Source organism: Podarcis liolepis, assembly GCF_965112155.1.
Source record: "Podarcis liolepis genome assembly, chromosome: 4".
Taxonomy (NCBI): domain Eukaryota; kingdom Metazoa; phylum Chordata; class Lepidosauria; order Squamata; family Lacertidae; genus Podarcis; species Podarcis liolepis.
Window position 1 is genome coordinate 100,475,741 of NC_139558.1, and position 22,486 is coordinate 100,498,226.

The 22,486-nt window shown below is 46.8% G+C and overlaps 1 protein-coding gene and 1 long non-coding RNA gene across 2 annotated transcripts in view; one reads left to right on the forward strand and one right to left on the reverse strand.

Moving 5' to 3' along the window:
• Window positions 1–22,486, reverse strand: part of LOC310705487 — a 118,998-nt gene that overhangs the window by 3,677 nt on the left and 92,835 nt on the right. The gene's annotated exons all lie outside the window — the stretch shown is intronic.
• On the forward strand, window positions 1,961–15,642 carry LOC310705083 (uncharacterized protein). Its single transcript, XM_083499457.1, has 6 exons — window positions 1,961–2,057; window positions 3,347–3,765; window positions 3,961–4,018; window positions 4,303–4,385; window positions 9,228–9,354; window positions 13,273–15,642. The coding sequence occupies exons 2-6, from the start codon at window positions 3,364–3,366 to the stop codon at window positions 15,114–15,116; spliced, it is 2,514 nt and encodes an 837-aa protein (XP_083355583.1). The 5' UTR covers window positions 1,961–2,057; window positions 3,347–3,363; the 3' UTR covers window positions 15,117–15,642.

Sequence of the window (22,486 nt, forward strand, 5' to 3'; positions counted from 1 at the left end):
GGAAACGACAACTCTTCCGCTCATGGTTTCCGCCACAACCTGGGCACCTGCCTCGGTGATCTTTGTGCATTGTGCAGGCCTGACACACTGACTCGACCCCACGGACTGGGCTCTGGCTTGGAGTAGCCTCTAGCTCGTCCATGGCATGCGCAACTTCTATCTGTGGCTTCGGGGCCTTGTGACTGGCATCAAGCTCCTCTCTTTCATAATTCTCTGTGGCGGTGGCCTCCTTCAAGGCTGAAGCAAGGGTAACCTCTTCTTTAGCCACAATGCGTCTTCTGGCTTTCTTGCTGCTCAGACCACCGACAAACCGATCCAGGAGAGTCTCTTCCAGATTTTGGAAGTCGCAGTGCTGAGCGAGCTTCCGCAGTTCAGCTAGAAATGCAGATACAGACTCCCCAGCATGCTGCTGCCTCTTATGAAACTCCATCCGCCGGGCCATCTTGGTCTCAGTAGGCGCCAAGTGGCTTGTTAGGCAGGCAAGAATATCTTTGAGAGATGTCTCACTTAGCTTCACTAGACCAAGCAATGCCTTGGCCAGCTTGAAGGTCTCAGGCCAACAGTAGCTCAGGAATGTGGCCTTTCTTTTGCTGGCATCGGTGATCCCTTGAGCCTCTGCGAAGAACTCGAAGCGTTCGACGTAGTCTTCCCACGTGTGGGGCTCTGATGGCTGGAAGGGCTCCAATACCCTTGGACTCTCCATTGTCCTGTGGGCAGGGTCGTCTTCTCAGCTGGCCAGTGAGTCTTGTTCTTAGCTGCAATCCGGACTCTGAGGCAGGGCTGCGTTTAACCGCTCCTCAGCATTCCAGATCCCACCTTCGTCGCCAGTTGTTGTGACGTGGGGTTTGTGATTTCAGCTCTCTTGACATAACATGCTGGAGACAGTTCTCTAGTAACACTTCTTTATTAAAGCAACAAGACTAAGGTCTGGGGAGAGGAAAGCTACATTTATAGGGACAGGGGACTAGCAAGAAAGGATACATTTTGGAGGGAACAATATCAGGCAATCACAGTCCTGCCTTTTGGAGGGAACCAATAAGACAGAGGATCCAAATACAGCAGCTTAAATGAACCAATAGTAGCTGTACCCTCTGGAACCAAAAGGCAGTTACTTTACCCTAATGCAAATACAGACAATCATAATACAGATATAAAATCCTTTGACTCAATACACAACAGGTTTCACCTGCCACTCTGGGCGACTTCCAACAAAATATTAAAATACAATAGTTCATCAAATATTAAAAGCTTCTCTAAACATAATAACAACAACCATCCATTTTCAGTCCTTTGAATTAGCAATTAAGCATTTCTGGAAAAGGGAATGGCATACTTTTGTATATTAGTATAAAAAGCATGCATAATAAAGTATTATTGATTTATGATGAGACTAGGATTTATTTCTTTTGAACCTCACTTGGTTCCTCCTTGGCAGCCAGTGCGATTGTTTCAGCAGGGCTAGAACTCAGGACCCGCTGCCTTGAGGGACATCTAAGAGCAGTTGGGCAGGGAAAGGTCTCCCTTGGGAGGTGGGGGACTCTCCTTCCTTGGAGGTTTCTCAGCAGAGATCGGACGGCCATCTGCCATGGATGCTTTAGCTGAGATTCCTGCCTTGCTGGGGGTTGGACTAGATGACCCTGGGATCCCCTCCTATCTCTCCACTCCTGAATTCTAGGAGGAGCTTCCTTGCCTCCTGCAAAGCCCTTTTCCCTGCAAGCTCTTCCTCTGGTTTCTGGCCAAGGGAGGGAGATGCTCAGAGTCCAGCCAAGAGCCTCACCCCCAAAAGGATATCTGGGCATTGGCGTAGCCGGGGGGGCAGATGCCCCCTTAATCCATAAAAAATAATAAGAATCTGAGGTTTTGCCAGGCGAGAGAGGGCTGAGCTGGAGGGACTCGGCTTGGCAAGGGTTAAAGGGAAGTGAGCTGCCTTCCTAGAGAGGCCAGGAAGCAAGAGGGGGGCCAGGTCCTCCAGAGCCAAGGCCCCTCCCTCCCCAGTCCTTTCCTTGCTTTGGGGTCTCTCCTGCAAGGGCTGCCTCGCTGTCCCCTCCTGGGATCTGGTGAGTCTCCTCTCTCTCCCCCCAGAGGGTGCAGTGGGGAGACGGGGGGGGGGGTCCCAGGGCTGCAGCAGGGGAGGATGCCTGGGGGGCCTGATCCGGGAGGGGCCAGGTCTGCCACGCTCTCCTTCCTGGAGATCAGAGGATCCCAAACTCACTTGGCCCTCCGCCCCCCCCTTCAGAAAAAAATATCTCCCTTCTTTAAACAAAGGAGTCCCTGGGACTTTAACTCTGTGTGACATCGCTCAGCCTCATTGCACAACAGAGGAAACGTGAAAATGGTTTTCCAAAGCTGGACGAGGAGGTGGACTAGCCCCCCCCCCCCCAAAAAGAAAACCCCACGTGGAGGAAGGAAGGAAGGAAAGGGGGGAGAGAAAGGCCAGGAACAAAGAGAGGGATCCCAGTCCATAGTCTGGCTACTGCATTGGGGACCAGTTTCCCCAGTCGTCTCCCAGGGCAGCTCCCCACGGAGGCCACTGCAGCAATCCCCTCGCACCCAGAGCAGGGCATCCCAGGACCACATCCTCTCTGTCCCAAAGGGATTGTTGATGGCAAAGCAGCCGGAAATGGGCACTGCTACTCACGGAGCCTCCAAGGACCCTGGTATCAATGGCTGTGTGGGTGTTAAGCTATCTAGCAGAATAATAATAATAATAGTAACAATAATAATAAATTACCCAGCTAAATATCAAGGTAGATGTCTTTGGCCTGCTCACTTGGCCCTCAGGGGGTTGATCATATACATACCTGGCCCTCAGAGCAAAGTAAAAGGGACCCCACCCCAGGAGTCTGTCTGGAGAGCGGCAGAGAGTCCAAGTGCAAGAAAAGGAGACAGAAGCAGGGGGCTGAGCTTGGGGAGGAACTCCTCAGGACCCCTGGGTGGGGACCCCATTAGAGGAAAGCATCCATTTTTCACAAGATTCTCTTGTGTGTTGGTTCTGACTTCATGTATTGACTGGAAGGCAGCAGAAACCAGGTTGATTAATCTCCCAGAAATCCCTTCTGTTGCCTCCACATTTTGCATTGCTAGAAGGCGAGAGACTTATTTCTTCTCCTCTTCCTCCTCTTTCTTTTCAAAAAGATAGCTCACAGTCTGGGATGAGGTGCAGTCCAGCCCTGGTTCCCAGCAAGACTCATCCATGCTTGCTCAGGGAACCATTCCCCCCCCCCCCCCCCGTTCTACAAATTCTGTAACAGAACAATGTATTTGCTTTGTAGGATTTGCTGCAGCTTTTCATTAGGACAGACAGAACTTGTCAGAAGACCAAAGGATTTCTTCTGATCTCTCACAGGCCTCCTGAGAGCACAGATGGATGAGCGAGACTCAGCTGGCCCCGAAGCAGGAAGAGGCCATGCCAACCAAACTTGGAGCAGTGGAGAATTCTGGGAAAACCCAGTGCAGAAGATCCTGGGTGAGGTGGACCCCCTCCGCTCAGAGGTGCAGAGCCAGAAGTTGAGGCAGTTCTGCTGCCAGGAGGCCAAAGGACCCCGAGAGGTTTGCAGCCGACTCTACCACTTTTGCCACCAGTGGCTGAAGCCGGAAAGGCACACGAAAGCTGAGATGCTGGACCTGGTGATCTTGGAGCAGTTCCTGGTTGTCCTTCCCCCGGAGATGGAGAGCTGGGTGAGGGTATGCGGAGCAGAGACCAGTTCCCAGGCGGTGGCCCTGGCCGAAGGTTTCCTCCTGAGTCAGGCAGAGGAGAGAAAGCAGGTGAGAGAGACTTTCATCTGGATACGCCCAAGGGGCTCCAAACAGGACGGAGAACATCCCATAATGGTCTGCTGATGGCCCATCTGTTTTCTTGGAAAGCATCTATGGAATGAGATCTCACACCCTTCAAGTCTTTGTCATTCTCTTTCTAGTATTTCTCACCATTCTCTGTTTTGAATCCTTGTTTATTTTCAGGGAAAGGATCTCTTTGCAGAAATGGACTTGGATTCCTGTGAGGCAGAGAGGCCACTGGGTAAGGAGGAAGGTGGTTTTTCTCTGTCTGATCTCATTCTGTTTGTTTTCCAACTCATGTGGGGGTTCTTTTCATCTTGTTTTGGGGGGAGACAGTTGGGAACAAGGGTCCAGAGGAGGGGAGATGTATTTCTGCACAACTAACATATGAAATGGGCACAAACGTCCAAATGCTCTCAGTAGGTAAGGCTTTCTCAAAGGCCCACCTGTAGTTAGAGATGCCCTGTTTCACCTGTGAGAGAAGCAGGCACTCCTGGCGTCCTGTTTACCTTTTATCTCTTGCAGGTGACAGAGTGATCCCAGGAAGACTTCCTAATCCATCTTTTCATGGGGGCAGAAGGGAAGCAGCGGCTGTGGAACCAGATAAGGTCAGGGGAAGTCAAAGGAAGTCAAAGTCAAAGGGGGAAGAGAGATAAGCCTGGGAAGAGGAGGTGTCAGAAGCTGAAGGGGTTACAGGGGTTAGTGAGCTGGAAGACACTGTGGCAGAATGCAGTGCAGAATCACAGGCAGAAGAGGAAGGAGGCAAGTGGGAGAGGAAGGTCGAGAGGCAGAGGTGAGTCAGGAGAAGGAGGAGCCACAGGTGGCTCCCTCTCCTTTTGCCAGAAGCCACCCTCCCTGCTTGTCTCTCAGAGCCAGGAGACCCCCTGCAATGCAGGAATCTCTGCTAGATTATATAAGACAGATGACCATCCAAAACAGGCTTATTTGATTTCTAGATTGATCACTGAATGCTCAGATTGGTTTCTAAGCAGTGGACAAATGAGAACAAATAGTGGCCTGGATTCACCTAACCAGCCCCATTGGCTGCAAAATGGGATTTGCCCCCCATTCCTCCCGCTCTATGCCCCCATGAACCCCTAGAATTTGGCTCTAGGGCATTGGGAGGGAACTCCCCAGAACAGCTCACAAGGAGAGGAGAAAGTGGACCCTTTCATCAGGCAAACTGGAATGCTTGTGTAGGCAGAATGACCTGGAAAACACAAAGTGGAGTACCACCTATTTGCACAAAGACGAATTCCCATAATTAAAACTTAGAATAAAATAAGCATCCATAAATAAAATGTGCAGCAAAGCAATCCTATTGAAACAGCTCCCCTGCGTGAGTGCCTGAGGGCCCTGCTCCTGCCACTCACCACCTGGCCCAGGGCGGGACCTGAAGCCTCATAAGGACGGTTGCTGCTGCTGGCCAGGAGGACTCGGAGCAGAGCAATGTTCTTTTTAAAATGTTTTTTAAAAGCTTCTTTTTTCCTTTTTGATTACCTTTTTTTGTGGGGGGAGGTGGATGTTAAGACCAGAGCATGTCATTACAGAGGAGGCAGGTTTAGTCGTTGTTTGAGGACTATCCCTGCCTCCGGTTCTGGTCCTGACTGGACGGATACTAGAATCAGCAAGGGATACCCACATGACCTGAAGGTGCTGCTGTGCAATGCCAGGTCAATGATTCATAAAACCACTGCCATCCATGACTTGATCATGGATGGAGGACTTGACCTGGCATGTGTAACAGAGACTTGGTTGGATGAAGCAGATGGGCCTGTCCTTGCCGCTGCTTGTCCACCAGGTTTCACTTACACACAGCAACCCAGGCCTTGTGGGCGGGGAGGGGGGGTTGCAGTGACATGGTCAGATCACTTCCTGGTGCAACTGGACTTCTCCGCTACCCTTCCCCTCTGCAGTGAGGTGGGACCGATTCAGATGGATCCAGATTGAATGGATCCAAATGGTTTCCAGAGAGTGGTAGGGGATGCTTTATCCCATGTTGATGGCCTTTCAGCTGATTCCCTGGTGGCTGCTGGAATGTGGAGTTAACCAGGGGTATTGACTGTTTGGCTCCCAAGCACCCTTTCTGATTGCATTGAGCCCAGACAGCCCCGTGGTTTTCCACGGATCTGAGGGAACAATCGCTGAGATGGCTAGAGCTCTGGTGGCAGATAACTCATTCTGAAGCTGACCAGACGCGGGTTAGAGCTCAATGTCGAGCCTACCAAGTGGCAGTAGCAACGGCGAAGAAGACTTTCTTCACCGCCTCAATTGCATCTGCGGAAAACAGCAGCCGGAGACTTTTTCAGGTGGTTTGCAATTTAGCGGAACCACCTGCTACATCGGGGCCCAGTATGGGCCACGTGATCTCCTGCAATGATTTTGCAAAGTTTTTTGCAGATAAAGTCGCTCAGATTCAGGAAGAGGTAGACTCCACCGTGGGAGCAGGGCCGGGGCAGGAGAATGCTAGTGTCCTGTCTAGTCAAGTTGCGTGGGATCAATTCCAATCTGTTACCTCTGAGGATGTGGACAGGCTGCTTGGACGAGTGAGACCAACCACCTGTCTCCTTGATCCTTGCCCATCCTGGCTTATAAAAGCTAGCCGGGAAGGGCTGGGCGATGGGCTTCGTGGGGTCGTGAATGCTTCTCTCTGTGAGGGAGCCTTCCCAGACCTGCTGAAAGAGGCGGTCATTAAACTGCTTCTTAAAAAACCATCTTTAGATGCTGCCAATATGGCTAACTATCGCCCAGTCTCAAATCTTCCATTCTTGGTCAAGGTGATTGAGCGAGTGGTTGCTGAACGATTCCAGGCATGCCTGGAAGAAGCGGACCATTTGGATCCCTTCCAGTCAGGATTCAGGCTTCATCATGGAGACTGAAACTGCCTTGGTCGCACTGGTCGATGATCTCCGGCGGGCTAGGGACAAAGGTGAGAGCTGTTTCCTAGTTCTGCTGGATCTCTCAGCAGCTTTTGATACCGTCGACCATAACATCCTTCTGGACCATCTTGAGGGGCTGGGAGCTGGGGGCACTGTCATACAGTGGTTCCACTCCTTCCTAATGGGCCGTGTTCAGAAAGTGGGGGGGGGGATGAGTGTTCAGACCCCTGGGCTCTCACTTGTGGGGTGCCTCAGGGTTCCGTCCTCTCCCCCATGCTTTTCAACATCTACATGCAGCCGCTGGGAGAGATCATCAGGGGGTTTGGGCTGGGTGCTCATCAGTATGTGGATGACACCCAACTCTACCTCTCTTTCAAATCGGAACCAGTGAAGGCGGTGAAAGTCCTGTGTGAGTGTCTGGAGGCAGTTGGAGGATGGATAGCGGCTAACAGATTGAGGTTGAATCCTGACAAGACAGAAGTACTGTTTTAGGGGGACAAGAGGCAGGCAGGTGTGGGGGACTCCCTGGTCCTGAATGGGGTAACTGTGCCCCTGAAGGACCAGGTGCGCAGCCTAGGAGTCATTCTGGACTCGCAGCTGTTCATGGAGGCGCAGGTCAATTGTGTGTCCAGGGCAGCTGTTTATTAGCTCCATCTGTTACGCAGGCTGAGACCCTACCTGCCCGCAGACTGTCTCACCAGAGTGGTGCATGCTCTGGTTATCTCTCGCTTGGAGTACTGCAATGCGCTCTATGTGGGCATATCTTTGTTTTTTTGTTTTTTTAAACGATATTTATTATAAGTTTAAAAATTGCAGAAAAAAGAAGAAAAGAAAACCACAAAAATTACAGTACATAAAAAAGTAAAACATAAAAACCAATAAAACAATACAGCAAAAAAGAACAATAACATTAAAACACACATCCAATATTCCATATCTTTATCTTTCATTTGCTTGTTTCATCGACCTCCTCACACCTCCCTTTCTGTATTCTAGTTTAATTAATTGTTTCAGCAAATTCTTTCCATCTTTCTCAATTTTGTTGAATAATTTATCTTAACGGTCTAAACCTATTAATTACCGTATTTTTTGCTGTATAAGACTCACTTTTTCCCTCCTAAAAAGTAAGGGGAAATGTGTGTGCGTCTTATGGAGCTAATGCAGGCTGTGCAGCTATCCCAGAAGCCAGAACAGCAAGAGGGATTGCTGCTTTCACTGTTCAGCAATCCCTCTTGCTGTTCTGGCTTCTGAGATTCAGAATATTTTTTTTCTTGTTTTCCTCCTCCAAAAACTAGGTGCGTCTTGTGGTCTGGTGCGTCTTATAGAGCGAAAAATACGGTAACTCAGCAAATCCTTTCCATCTTTCACTATATTCTGTCATTCAGTTTACCTTAATTTATTTTAACCTTATCTTACCATAAAATACCTTAAAACTTAATACTTATTTATACATAACTCATTATATCATTTCTACTAAAGCCAAATAGTTTCATTCCAACATTTTCCCTAACACTTATTAATTTTACACTAATTCTCAAAATAAATTTTTAAGAACTTTCTTCCAATCTTCATCCAGCGTCTCTTCTTCCTGGTCTCGGGTTATGTCAGTCCTTACTGTCCATTCCATCTAGTCCATAAACCTGGTGATCTTATGTCCGAGGCTCTTAAGTCTTTTCCATGTCCCTTCTGCAGATCTTCTTCTTGTTTATACCTGCACTTTACCTTGTCTTTTGTTGATCTTTTTCTTAATTTCTTTCCTTTCTCATTGTGGAGTAGGTCTCGGGGAGACTCCAACCCAAGAATATCTCTGTCTCCCCTCCACAGATCAGCCCATTCTCCACAGTCAACATTGTAGTCCAGAAAGTATTTAAAAGCATGTTTCAAAATCCCTCCAAAGTTAGGAGCCCCCACAACTCCAGACCCCCCCTGGCCCTATGTGGGCCTATCTTTGAAGGTGACCTGGAAACTACAACTAATCCAGAATGCGGCAGCTAGACTGATGACTGGGAGTGGCCGAGACCACATAACACTGGTCCTGAAAGACCTGCATTGGCTCCCAGTATGTTTCCGAGCACAATTCAAAGTGTTGGTGCTGACCTTTAGAGCCCTAAATGGCCTTGGTCCAGTATACCTGAAGGAGCGTCTCCACCTCCATCGTTCTGCCCAGACACTGAGGTCCAGTGCCAAGGGCCTTCTGGCGGTTCCCTCATTGCGAGAAGCCAAGTTACAGGGAACTAGGCAGAGGGCCTTCTTGGTAGTGGCACGCGCCCTGTGGAATGCCCTCTCACCAGATGTCAAAGAGAAAAATAACTACCAAACTTTTAGAAGACATCTAAAGGCAGCCCAGTTTAGGGAATCTTTTAATGATGAATAGATTATTGTATTTTAGTGTTTTGTTGGAAGCCGCCCAAAGTTCTGGCTGGGGAAACCCAGCCAGATGGGCGGGGTATAAATAAATAATAATAATACTAATAATAATAATAATAATAAACAAGAAGGAAATAACAGAACATTGTGTAGCAGATCATATTTCTGCTGTCTCAGAGGAGGACATTTCCCTTTTTCTTTTAGGGTCCAGTGTGCTTTGAAGATGTCGCTGTTCGTTTCACGGACGAGGAGTGGGCGTTGCTGGATCCTGACCAGAGAGCTCTGCATAAGGACGTCATGGAGGAGAATCGTGGGATCGTGGCCTCTCTTGGTAAGGCTCCCTGTGGGATCGTCATATCTGCCTGGAAATTCAAAAAATACCTCTATGGACCAACCTCATACATTTTTACAGAGCTCAACAGAACCCCCTATAACACCTGGGAACCCAACACCCCCACAATAAAGAGTAAATTTCAGTTTTTTCTTTGAACAATCTTCCTCAAATTATTCCTTTTACTACCACAATTGGGCTGGTCTCAACTTCCCAGGCCATCTTCAATGTCAGCTTCAGAATTGTTAGGAAAGCTGAGTAGCTTCAGGTTTTGGTTTTTCCTCCTGTCAGTCTTGGGTTGACCAAAGAGCCGACTGGCAGCGAAGCTCAGGTGCTGCCAGCCAGAGAAGAAGCAGGCCTAGGGAGAGGAGAGTTAGCAGCGGAAGGCAGAGAGGAGGGGGAGAGGAACTGTCATCTGAGCTCTGAACAAAGGGGAGAAGAAAAAGGGAGACAGAGTGACAGACAGCTGTGTGAGAGCTACAGGAGTGACTCAGACGCTGGAATGCAGGAAGGTCTCAGAGGTCTAACCTCAGAGGTCTGAAAACTGGTCAAGACAGGTGAAAGATACTGGAAGAGAAGGTGGGGGCTTCCTTTCTGGGGAAGGGGGAGGAGCTCAGTCCGGGCAACTCCATCTTGTGGGGAGGACGATGAGTAGAGGAGCTCCGTCCAAGTTTGTTGTTTCAGCAATAAATCTGAAATTATTAACAGCCAGAGTCGTCTCACGTTTGTGGGAGAGACCAAGCCATAACAAGGACTGACATTGGAGATGGAGGGGATGCTATGACTGGGCCAAACAAAATCCATCCCAGAGAAGAGCTAGGCTTATGGAATCTCAGGAAGTAGTAGCAATGATGATGACGACGACGATGATGATGATGATGATACAGTGGTACCTTGGTTTACAAACTTAAGCTTTTCCAGAACAGGTACCACTGTAGTAGTAGTAATAATTTTTTGTAATGGCTTGGCTCTCCCACAGAAGCGAGACACTGGCAGTAATTATCTTGGGTTTATTGCTCAAACACATAAATCACTCCGGAGCTCCTTCACTCTGTCTGACTTCAAGTTTGCAGTTGCCAAGTCTAAACTCCACCCCTTCCTCTTCTTCCAAGAGGGGGAAAAACCCTTTCGCTTCTGCTCTTTTCCCCTCCTCTCACTGACCTTTTTGCGCCTTCGAGTTTTTGGGCTAGCTATTCCTGGCCTCTCCCCTTCTGTCTCTGAGCTAAGATTTGTATTTTGTGGATCTTTGCTATCTGCTGCCTTCTCTCTGTTCTCTGAAGCTCTGCCACTCGGCTGCCCCTCCTCCCTCTCACATTCCGGCTCACATTCCAGTGTCCTTCTCTCTCTGCCTGCTTTCATACATTCCAGCCTCTGTCAGCTCCGGAACAAAGCTGACATTTTTATTTCTACCCTGCCCATCTGACTGGATTGCCCCAGCCACTCTGGGCAGCTTCCAACACATATATAAACATGAAACATGAATAATAATATTCTGATGCCATATAAAAAAAACATTAACTTAAAATGAGCAACTTATACTGGTGGCCAAAATTGTGGAAACCTTTTGTGAAAAGTGTATTTCTGAGGTTTGATGGCTCATAACACCACTTTTGTGTGGACTAATACCATAAAATTATATATCAATGGAAAGATAATTTAATGAAGAATGCAATGTAATGACTTTTATGAAGGAGTATTTATTGGAACAGCAGTCATAAAGAAAAAACGTGAAACCTTTGGTAACCATTAATAACCTTTAGCTTTAATTACGGCCTCACAACGCCTTCCCATGAAGTGAACCAAATTTTTAGTTCTGCACCTGTAAGAATGTGAAACCAAGACTGAATTATTGCCTCTGTTAATTGGGCTTTATTGCTGGATTGCTTCTAACAAAGAATTTTCTTTAGTTGGCTCCATAGATTTCTGATTGGGTTAATGTTTGGGCTATTCCCAGGCCCTTACGGCAGTGGAATAAGATTATCTTGAAAGCACCATTTGCACACAGCAGCAACATGACATGGAGCTGAATCTTGTTGAAATAGAAAAATAAATAAATAAATATGCTTCAGTATCTCTGAAAGATCACCTGCGGAACACTTCAGTTTGGGCTAAAGTATTTCATTTATGTATTCTGGGGCATTTACATTCCCATTAATGACACAAATTCTGCCCACACCTTTTGCTGCCATACAACCCCAAATCATCACACTATCTGGGTGTTTCACGGTCGGTGTAATGCAAATAGGATGTAAATCTTCTCTGATTCTTCTCCTCGCGTATTTCATGCCATCACTACCAAGCAAGGAGATTTGGCTCTCATCCCTCCAAATAACACTGTCCCATTGTTCCACTGTCCAGTTAACAAGGGTTTAGTCATGGCGTGGTGTAGTGGTTAAGAGCCGTAGACTCGTAATCTGGTGAACCGGGTTCGCGTCTCCACTCCTCCACATGCAGCTGCTGAGTGACCTTGGGCCAGTCACACTTCTTTCTCTCAGCCCCACTCACCTCACAGAGTGTTTGTTGTGGGGGAGGAAGGGAAAGGAGATTGTTAGCCGCTTTGAGACTCCTGAAGGGGAGTGAAAGGTGGGATATTGTAGTGGTTGGGAGTTACTCGTGCGTAATCCTGCCCCGTTTGAGCATCGGATTGCCTGGTTAAACCCTCCGGACTGCGCAGCCCATCTCAGCGTGGCTGCCCTTAGTCCCTCATAGAATCTGTCTGTGGGCGTTTCTTAAAGCGCTGCCAACATAAGAGTTGTTTGACGCCTAAGCGTCTCCGCCTCTCACTGCGCGGGAGTCTCCTGCGCAGGGTGGGCGTGGGCAGCGGGGTGCTTGGGCTCTCCTCACTAACTTCCAACGAAGAGTCCTGGAGCCCCTGCACCTCCCTGTCCTGTTGCTCTCCTGGATCCCTGGTGTTGCACTCATTCTCTTCCCCTTCTTCCCGGCTGAGTCTCCCCCTAGCGCTGGGACCTTCTCCTGCAGAATCAGAGACCCTCTCCTTCTCCCGTGCCTCTGATGTCAGTTCCCTGACAGATATCAAATCCAAACTCTCCTCCTCCTCCTTCTCCTCCTCCTATCTTTTCAAGCTTTGCTTGAGAGATAGCAATGGCTTTTTCATTAGAACTCTAACATTTAGACCAGTCCTTGCACTCAACTTCACATTACATTGCGCCATGTCATCTTGTATACACCTAGATAATATTCTTCTGTCATGTAGGGAAAGTCTCTCCATTCTTCGATCGTCACTTGCCTTTGTGCACCTTTTCCTGCCTTTACCGGTCTGATTTTGTAGTCACTGAGTCTCCTTATACCTCTTCCAAAATATAGAAATGCCAGCTTTGGTTAAGTTTTCCCCAATCTTCTAATTTCTTCATAACTGTAGCCCTGTTCAGGTAATAGTACAATTTTACATCGCTTTCTGGGTGACCAGTCAACTCTTTGTGCCATTTCTATAATTTTATTATGTTTTTCAACCTCACTAAATGAAAGAAGACAGAAAACCAACCAACTTGTTAGCAATCACGTAACACACTGACATAAGTCAACCTAAGCAAGTTGTGCTTCCTTTTTCTGGTTATTTGGCTATAATGTTTCATAGAATATGGATAATTAAACAAACTTTGTTGAATTGCATTCTTGATTAAATTATCCTTCCATTGATATATAATTTTATAATATTACTCCAAAAGAAGCAGAGTTTTGAGCCATCAAACCTCTGACATACACTTTTCTCCAAAAGGCTTCCGCAATTTTGACAACTACTGTATATCAAACAAAGTAACATTCAAAAACGTATCAGAATCTCATAATAAATATGTTGGTTAATGACAAACAACACAGGTAATGAACACCCCCCCCAGCTCCCTTCAGTTCTTCTCCATTTGTTCATGAGTGTCTAACTGCTTTTTGCCTCCATTGCAGATTCTGATGAATCGGAAATCGAGAACAAAGGTGACCAAGATAAAATCCCCAGAGAGGAGAAGCCACGTAAAAATTTAGAGTGTGGAGAAAGCTGCAGTCAGAGCTCCCATTCCACTTCCCATCAACAAAATCTCATTGGAAAGAAACCAAATCAATGTGTGGAATGTGGAAAGAGCTTCAGTAAGGACAGTCTTGCTTCCCATCAAAGAATTCATACAGGTGAGAAACCCTATCAGTGTGTGGAATGTGGAAAGAGCTTCAGTCACAGCTTCAGACTCACTTCCCATAAGCGAATTCATACCGGGGAGAAACCCTATCAGTGTGTGGAATGTGGAAAAAGCTTCAGTCACAGCTCCAGCCTCACTTCCCATAAGCGAATTCATACAGGGGAGAAACCCTATCAGTGTGTAGAATGTGGAAAGAGCTTCAGTAAGAAGGACAGTCTTACTTCCCATCAAAGAATTCATACAGGGGAGAAACCCTATCAGTGTGTGGAATGTGGAAAGAGCTTCAGTCACAGCTTCAGACTCACTTCCCATAAGCAAATTCATACAGGGGAGAAACCCTATCAGTGTGTGGAATGTGGAAAAAGCTTCAGTCACAGCTCCAGTCTCACTTCCCATAAGCGAATTCATACAGGGGAGAAACCCTATCAGTGTGTAGAATGTGGAAAGAGCTTCAGTAAGAAGGACAGTCTTACTTCCCATCAAAGAATTCATACAGGGGAGAAACCCTATCAGTGTGTGGAATGTGGAAAGAGCTTCACTCATAGCTCCTGTCTCGCTTCCCATCAAAGAGTTCATACAGGAGAGAAACCCTATCAGTGTGTGGAATGTGGAAAGAGCTTCAGTCGGAGCTCCTCTCTCACTTCCCATCAAAGAGTTCATACAGGGGAGAAACCCTATGAATGTGTGGAATGTGGAAAGAGCTTCAGTCAGAGCTCCCAACTCACTTGCCATCAAATAATTCATACAGGGGAGAAACGCTATCAGTGCATGGAATGTGGAAAGAGCTTTAGTCACAGCCAGAGTCTCACTTCCCATCACACAGTTCATACAGGGGAGAAACCCTATGAATGTGTGGAATGTGGAAAGAGCTTCAGTCAGAGCTCCCATCTCACTTCCCATCAAAGAGTTCATACAGGGGAGAAACCCTATCAGTGTGTGGAATGTGGAAAGAGCTTCAGGAAGAAGGACCAACTCACTTCCCATAAAAGAATCCATACAGGGGAGAAACCCTATCAGTGCATGGAATGTGGAAAGAGGTTTAGTCACAGGGATAGTCTCACTTCTCATCAAAGAATTCATACAGGGGAGAAACCCTATCAGTGCATGGAATGCGGAAAGAGCTTTAGTCACAGCCAGAGTCTCACTTCCCATCACACAGTTCATACAGGGGAGAAACGCTATGAATGTGTGGAATGTGGAAAGAGCTTCAGGAAGAAGGACCAACTCACTTGCCATCAAAGAATTCATACAGGGGAGAAACCCTATCAGTGTGTGGAATGTGGAAAGAGCTTCAGTCAAAGCTTCAAACTCACTTCCCATCAAAGAGTTCATACAGGGGAGAAACCCTATCAGTGTGTGGAATGTGGAAAGAGCTTCAGGAGGAAGGACATTCTCACATTTCATCAAAGAATTCATACAGGGGAGAAACCCTATCAGTGTGTGGAATGTGGAAAGAGCTTCAGGAAGAAGGACCAACTCACTTGCCATCAAAGAATTCATACAGGGGAGAAACCCTATCAGTGTGTGGAATGTGGAAAGAGCTTCAGTCAAAGCTTCAAACTCACTTCCCATAAAAGAATCCATACAAAAGTCGGGAAAACCATTATACAGCTTTAGGAGCCAAGAAATCCGCACCTTTATTACCTGGCGTTTGGCTGATTGACATCTAATGCCTTTTTAACATCTGGTGTTTTGTGTTTGTATGTTGTAACCATCCTGAGACCTGTAGGTGTAGGAATAGGCACCAATGCTTAAAGACCTAGGCGTCTCCCCCCCCCCATAAAATATTTAAGGAGGCCTGTGGGGTTTGCCCTCCTAGGCGTGTGACATCATACTGGGTCATAAGGAAAGGGTTAACTAAGTGCAAAATGATTAACCAATAGGAACCCAAGGGGAGGACTTAGAGTTGTTAGGAAGTGAGTCTGGAATTAGAGAAGGGAGAGGGAGGATAAGTCTGTGGGTTGGGCTAGTCTGATATGAGAGAGGGAGAGAATCTGTGAAGAGGAGTCAGTTAAACAGCTGGGATAATCAGTTAGAAGGTATTAGGAAGGTATAGGCCAGTAAAGAAACTAAGGTTAATTATCTGAAACCATAAACTTGTTAATGCTTATAAGATAAACTTGTTTATTTGGTTTAATGTTAACAACTGTCTGGACTCAGTGTGTACCCAAGAGAAATGGGTTGGTGGCAGCGGGGAAGCGATCACAGTGGTGGCACAGGGATCAATAGACTGTCAAATGTCTGGGGACCCTGTGTGGTCACCACAAGGCCACCTCCCAGGTTATTTTGGTTTTTTCCCAAACGCAACCTTTTATTCTTCTGCAACTTACCATACAATTTCTCTTTCAATTTGCCCTCTTAAAAAATAAAAAAAATAAACACACAAAGGTCACAAAGAAAACGAAATACAAGAAAATACAAACGTGGGCAGGTCCCATCTTTCCGGGCAAAACGCAAAAGTTTCTTTAAAAGAGGCTTTCCCAAACATGGGTCTCCAGTAGCTCTCGGACTACAGCTCCCATCATCCCTCCCTATTGGTCCTGCTAGCTAGGGATGATGGGAGCCGTAGTCCAAAACCAGCTGGAGACCCCAGTTTGCTTTAAAGGGAAAGTAGGCTGGCCCTGTGACACCCTCTGCTGGACAAAAGCACTGCCCCAGAATCTGACCCCCCCCCCGAGTACTGCTACTTGGAATTTAAAGAGCCCAAAACTGAATTTGATTGGCACTTCAACCTCTTGGGAGCTTCTAGGCGCTTTCTGCACCACCTAGAGTACCCACAGAATTGTGGCGTCTACTGGCAACACACATAGAAGAACAAATGAAATAAATAATAAATAAATAAATAAGTAATAAATGAAATAAGAAGCGAAATAAGAAACTGAGAAAATAAGAATCCACTGTTTGCCTCGCCTTGTCCTCCATCAACTGCCACCAACTGCTCTCTCCTCCACTCACCTCACTACTAACCCAAAATGGCCGCCTGCAAGTCTGTGGCCCTTGTCACCATGGCAACCCCCCCTCACCTGGACCTGGGCCCACCTGGCTCCACCTATTGGGAGATGATCTATAATGAAATAAAAAAATGTTTTGATATAACCTTTGTTAAAAGATCAGAAGCATTTTTATTAGGTACTTTAGGGAAGAATTTACCAAAAGATAAGGAAAATCCCTTCATGTATGTGACAACAGCGGCCAGAATTTTACTAGCTCAAAATGAAAAGGCAATGAAAAAGCAGCGAAAGAACACTGGCAAGAAAAGTTGATGGAATACGCTGAAATGGCGAAGCTAACTCAGAGACTTAAAGAGAAGGACAATAATGACTTTAAAAAAGATTGTGAACCTTTTAAGATGTATATACAGAAACAATGCATAGAAATGAACTCACTGGCAGGATTTGAGTGATACACTTACAATGGAAAAATACAAACAGAAAATGCAATTATGAGGTAAAAATGAGAAGGAAGAGACAAATGTTATAACCTTCATTTTAATGTATAAGGAATACAAAATTATAAGCAAAAGAAACAGAGGTGTTATAAACTAGGAAGGGAAGTTGGGGGAAGTCGCATGGGGGCGGGGTGTTAATTGAAATTGCAAAATGAAATTTGAATGATTATGTTAAAATTTCTTTAAGTTATATTTTTTTAAAAAAAGAAAGAAAAGCAATGGCTCCTCTTACTTAAGGGCCGTACATACCTCATGGGACACCAGAGCAGATTCCCTTGTTGCTTTTTTGAGTCAACCAGCAATGGGGGTTGCATTTCCTTATTTCCAGGAGGGCTGTTGCTAAAGCACATGACATGCTCTTCACACTTAGTTATCTATTAGGAACACAGGCACAAAGTATTGTGTGTGTGTTTGTATTTGCAAACTACCCCAGTCTCTGAGCGGTGAGATTCCAGGAGTCCCAGGCGCTTTCCCATCTTCGGTTTCCTTGGAACGAAGGTCAGCAGAGACTGTGGCGTCTTTACGATATCTAGTTTTATTTACTCACATACACAACCTGAGTGTAGGACGGAGGAGCTCACACATCAACACCCAAATAGATCTTGCTTCTCTATTAGTCGCAGCTTTGGCTCCAGCACAGAGCAAGCTGGTTTTGGGGTTTCCCACAACTCTCTCTGGGTCTTGCTTTCCTATCTAGCAACCAGGTGAGATGGGAGTGGGGAGGACAGGCCTCCCCCATTAGCTGCAGCTCTTGCAACCCAGCTCCTTCGTTGGGGATGCTGAGGAGGACACTCTATGGCCAGCGAAGGCCCTTGTCTTGCCAAGAAACTTGTCTGTGGGAATCGTGCATCCATAATGCTATGGAAAGGGTGAATGTCTTCTAGAATTCTCTGGTGTCACCAGAAGAGGAAGCCGTTCTTTTCAGTTAAGTCTGTTTTCAACTGCAGAGGATGAGTAGCCTTGGGAGACTCTTGGGGAGATGGAAGTGATGAAAGGACTGAATCCATGAGGGAGAGCTACTTGCTCTGAGATGGGGGGAACTTCGGGCAAAGGCCAGCAGAGAAGGGATGCTGTTGGCTGTTGGTTTCTGTTTCTCCCCACTTTCCCAAAGGGCGTAACATCGGAGGTCCTGCGGGAGGAAAGAGCGTCTCGGAGTCAGGGGCCAGTCTGGGCCAAAGCGGCCCCCATTGCCCCCACCACGGAGTCCCTGGCACTCCTGGACCATGAGGGTTGCAGATTTTGGTCTTGGACCAAATTGGGGGCCAAACTGTCAGTATTTCATTCTCCCATTGCTAGTGTATTATGATATCCATGTTTACACCTTCTGTACTGTCTGTGTAAGAATGGAAGTCAGTCTGTAAATCACTTCCATCCTTTCTTCTCTTTTCTCTTCTCTTTTACTCTGACCAAGGAGGAGATGGCTGTGGAAAACAGCTCACGCCATATTTCTTTGTTATTTTCCACTGTAAATAAAGCTTAGTATCTTGGCTCACAGGCAGAGGTACCTGGCCTCCCCCGAGGCAATTGAGCGAGATACTGTGTTTACCATTCGTCTGCGACCCCCGGCAGGCTAGGTAAACAAACCCGGGCGATTCTTCTCATTAGTCGTGAGAAAGAACACACCCTCTGCTTTCCTCTTCTTGTCTCCTTCCCTGCATTCTCCCAGGGAGGGGAAATGAGACAGACAGGAGTCCTTTTTACATGTTTATTCCTGTCACTCAGCAGTACATAGAAATGCGACCGTTCCCTTCAGACTCCATCAGAAGAGACTCTACTCCACCCCTGTACTTCCAGCACAGGTCATATGACACTCTGTGAGCTAACATCCGGTGCTCAGTACAGAGAATAGGCTCCACCTTTTCCCCAACAGTACATCTGCAAAACATAACATCCTGTTTTGCATTCCAGCCATCTGGAGCTGGCTTTTGCCTTGCTGCTTTTTCCCAACATCCTCCCCCAAAAGCATCAATTGGCAAAACATGATCCAGAGAAGAGAACAAACAGTTGTTATACATATAACAGTCCCGTTGTTTCAGTTCCACCCTTGGAACTCCCCACCACTGGTTTCACCAGTGTACCTCTCTGGTTGTCTGGCTTCCAAGGAATGAGTGCTTCTACCTTACCTTGGCTTGCTACTCTCTGTTGTGTCTTTGTCTCTGACTTAGACACTGCTTTAACCTGCTTTGAGTTGTTAACAATAGCAACACATGCAACAGTTAAGTTAGCAAACTCTTTTGAGTACCTCTTTGGTGGTACACCCTTTGTGACTCTCTCAGACCTGCGTATGAGGTTCTGATCCTCTGTGCTCACTGGTTCAACCTCTGGACTCTGTTGAGAACCAGTAGCAATGGCAAACTGTGATTCTTCCTTCACCTGTGAAGGCCTATCCATTGTGTGAGATTTTCTCTCAATGACTGTTACAACTGAACTCTCTGAGCTATCAGTGTCATCATCATCAGTACCACTGTAATCTGTGACATCAGAAAAATCATCATCATCTAAATCGTTTCCTGTGGGAAATGTGTGTTCTACAACCCGCTCTTGCTCTGGAGCACTCTCTAGAAACTTTGTGAGAATCACCTGACCAGATTCAGACAAAATTACTCTGTAGAGACCCTTTTCATATCCCACAAAAATGCCTCTGGCATTCTTTACTCCACCTGGAGCTTCTGTTCTCACATGAGACCCGAAAACCTTAAAATAGGCAACAGAAGGTTTTCTATTGAACAGCTTCTCAAAAGGAGAACATCCCAACTCTGTTGAGACTTTTCTCAACCACACATGAAGATAGGATGCTAGAGACTCCGCCCAATATTCATGTGGCAAATGTGAACTCAGCAATTGCGCATGCATCCCCTCTTGCAATTCTTTGTTCACTCTAACACAGACCCCCCCTGTTCCACGCTTCAGTCGAAACAGCAACTTTGTGGTCTATCCCTTCTCCATCCAGGAACTTCTGAAACTTCTGTAACAGAAAAATTTGCTTCTCATCTGTGAAAAGACAATCAATGTTAGCATCATGCATACTTTTAACCTTGTCACAAAACTCCTGAAACTTTTCTAAAGTTTCTTGCGGTTTCTCCATCAAATAAACCCAAGAATAATTAGTGAAACAATCCACACACAAAAGGTAATATTTTGCGTCGCCCCTAGATGGTTCTAGAGGACCAATCACATCAGCATACACCCGCTGAAACGCTCTGTCGACCTTTGGCACCTTCCGGGCGCGCGTTTTGGTCACACCTGCAAGAGAGATTTTGTTAGAATCAGAAGAATTACATTTCATGTAATCACTTTGATCAAAAGTCAACAAATACAGTCCATCTTTCTCTTTGGCAGTAAGAAACAGTTCTCCATCTTTGTAAATCTTGCAGCTTTTAGCATCATAGGACAGTTTCAGTCCTTTCTTTGCAATCTGCGACACACTCAGTAGATTAAATCTCAGTTCTGGAACCAGGTAAACATCGCTTATAGTCAAGTTCAGACTCTCAAGATACACAGTCCCAATTCCAGTCGCTTCCAACTCTTGACCGTTGGCCTGTTTCACAGTGAAGCTTTGCTTTCTCAACGTCGAAAACAGTTGTCTGTGCGGGCATAAATGTTTTGTACATCCAGTGTCGATTATAAAGGCGTTCCTGACATCTGGCGTGGTTCCTTTCGCCATCATAGCCTTTGCAGCTTTCACCTGGCACTTGGTACGGCTTTTGCCTGACGCCTCAGGCTTCGTAGAGCTGCTCTTTGCTCCTTTTGACTGGCGCGGCTTCCTACAGTTTCGCTGTAGATGCCCAGTCTGTCCACAATTGTAGCATCGGACAGCACTCAATGCTACTCCATGGTCTCCAGTAGCTCCAGCAGCGGGAAGATTCGAACTCTGTTCTTCCCTCCCCCTGTCCTTCACTTCCAGTGCAGCAAGTCTGTCGTGTTCGTTCAGGACCACAGCACACACTCTTTCCGCGGTTAGCTGCGCGGCCGGTAGGGAACCAAGCTGACTGGCAACAACCTTATAGGTGCGATTAAGGCTGTTTATCATCATGAAGCAAAACACTTCCTCCTGTAGACGGAAATTGCGTTCCACCATCTGTTGACGCAGAAACTTCATTTCTGTCAGGTGCGCTTGAACATCTCCATCAGGCGCTAGTCTCTGATTGGTTAACTTCTCAAAATACAGCAACGCTGAAGAACCAGCATCTCTCTGATGCGTTGTACGCAGCGTGTCCCAAACCTCTTTCGCATTTTGTAAATGCTGAATATGCACCAACTGCGAATCTGAGACACACAGAATTATAGCAGTCCTGGCCCTCACGTTCCGTGACTCCCAACCTCTGGTTGGTGCTGCAGGGATGGGGTTTTCAATTACATCAAAAAGCCTCTGATTCTGCAGCAGGGCCTTCATCTTTACAGACCAAGATGAATAATTGTCATTGGTTAAGGGAGGTGGGCAAGGCAGACCTCCTTTCTTGGCATCCATCTTGAAGCCAAGCCTCTGGCTCACACTCTCAAACAAACTGTAAAATCCAACAGTTGTTTTTTTCTGTCTCAGGCAGGCAAACCTGGCAGCTAAACTCTGGCTGCTATGGAAAGTCCCTTTCCGAGAGCACGTAAACCTTGTAGCCAAAACACTCCGTGTTTTTGTTTCGCTTTCCCAGGCTCAGCCTCACAGTCCAGCCCCATTGCCAGTAACTTTCCACGCAAGAGTGCATTCAGGACTTCTTATCTTAACCACAAGAATTTGTGGAATGCAGGCTTCAGCTTTGAGCTGCAGGCCTTTCCTTCCGGAGCTTTTGTTTTTTCAAAACGCAGCTCCCGTGAACCAGGGAATTTATCAACCTGCGTTCACACTTTTAGCCCGAAAATGCAGCATACCTTGATCTCCGTTGCTTGGAAACACTCCTTCCTCTGGGTCTGTTCAGCCTCTGGCTTCTCTTAGACGCTTTTCTTCTGCCTTGGAGCAGAGGAGGACAATCCACCAGCCTCTCATGCAGATGTCCGATGAATCGCAACCATCCGAAGGCTGCCATATGTTAGTATCTTGGCTCACAGGCAGAGGTACCTGGCCTCCCCCGAGGCAATTGAGCGAGATACTGTGTTTACCATTCGTCTGCGACCCCCGGCAGGCTAGGTAAACAAACCCGGCGATTCTTCTCATTAGTCGTGAGAAAGAACACACCCTCTGCTTTCCTCTTCTTGTCTCCCTCCCTGCATTCTCCCAGGGAGGGGAAATGAGACAGACAGGAGTCCCTTTTACATGTTTTATTCCTGTCACTCAGCAGTACATAGAAATGCGACCGTTCCCTTCAGACTCCATCAGAAGAGACTCTACTCCACCCCTGTACTTCCAGCACAGGTCATATGACACTCTGTGAGCTAACATCCGGTGCTCAGTACAGAGAATAGGCTCCACCTTTTCCCCAACAGTACATCTGCAAAACATAACATCCTGTTTTGCATTCCAGCCATCTGGAGCTGGCTTTTGCCTTGCTGCTTTTTCCCAACAGATTTCACATTCCAACACAGTTTGCAGCACATCTGCAAAGAGAAG

Bases quoted from the DNA above. Each gene is read 5' to 3' on its own strand.
- LOC310705083 (XM_083499457.1), top strand. From the start codon at position 3,364: ATGGATGAGCGAGACTCAGCTGGCCCCGAAGCAGGAAGAGGCCATGCC. The intron at 4,019-4,302 runs GTAAGGAGGAAG...TATCTCTTGCAG, and splicing joins TGAGGCAGAGAGGCCACTGG to GTGACAGAGTGATCCCAGGA. The intron at 9,355-13,272 runs GTAAGGCTCCCT...CCTCCATTGCAG, and splicing joins TGGGATCGTGGCCTCTCTTG to ATTCTGATGAATCGGAAATC.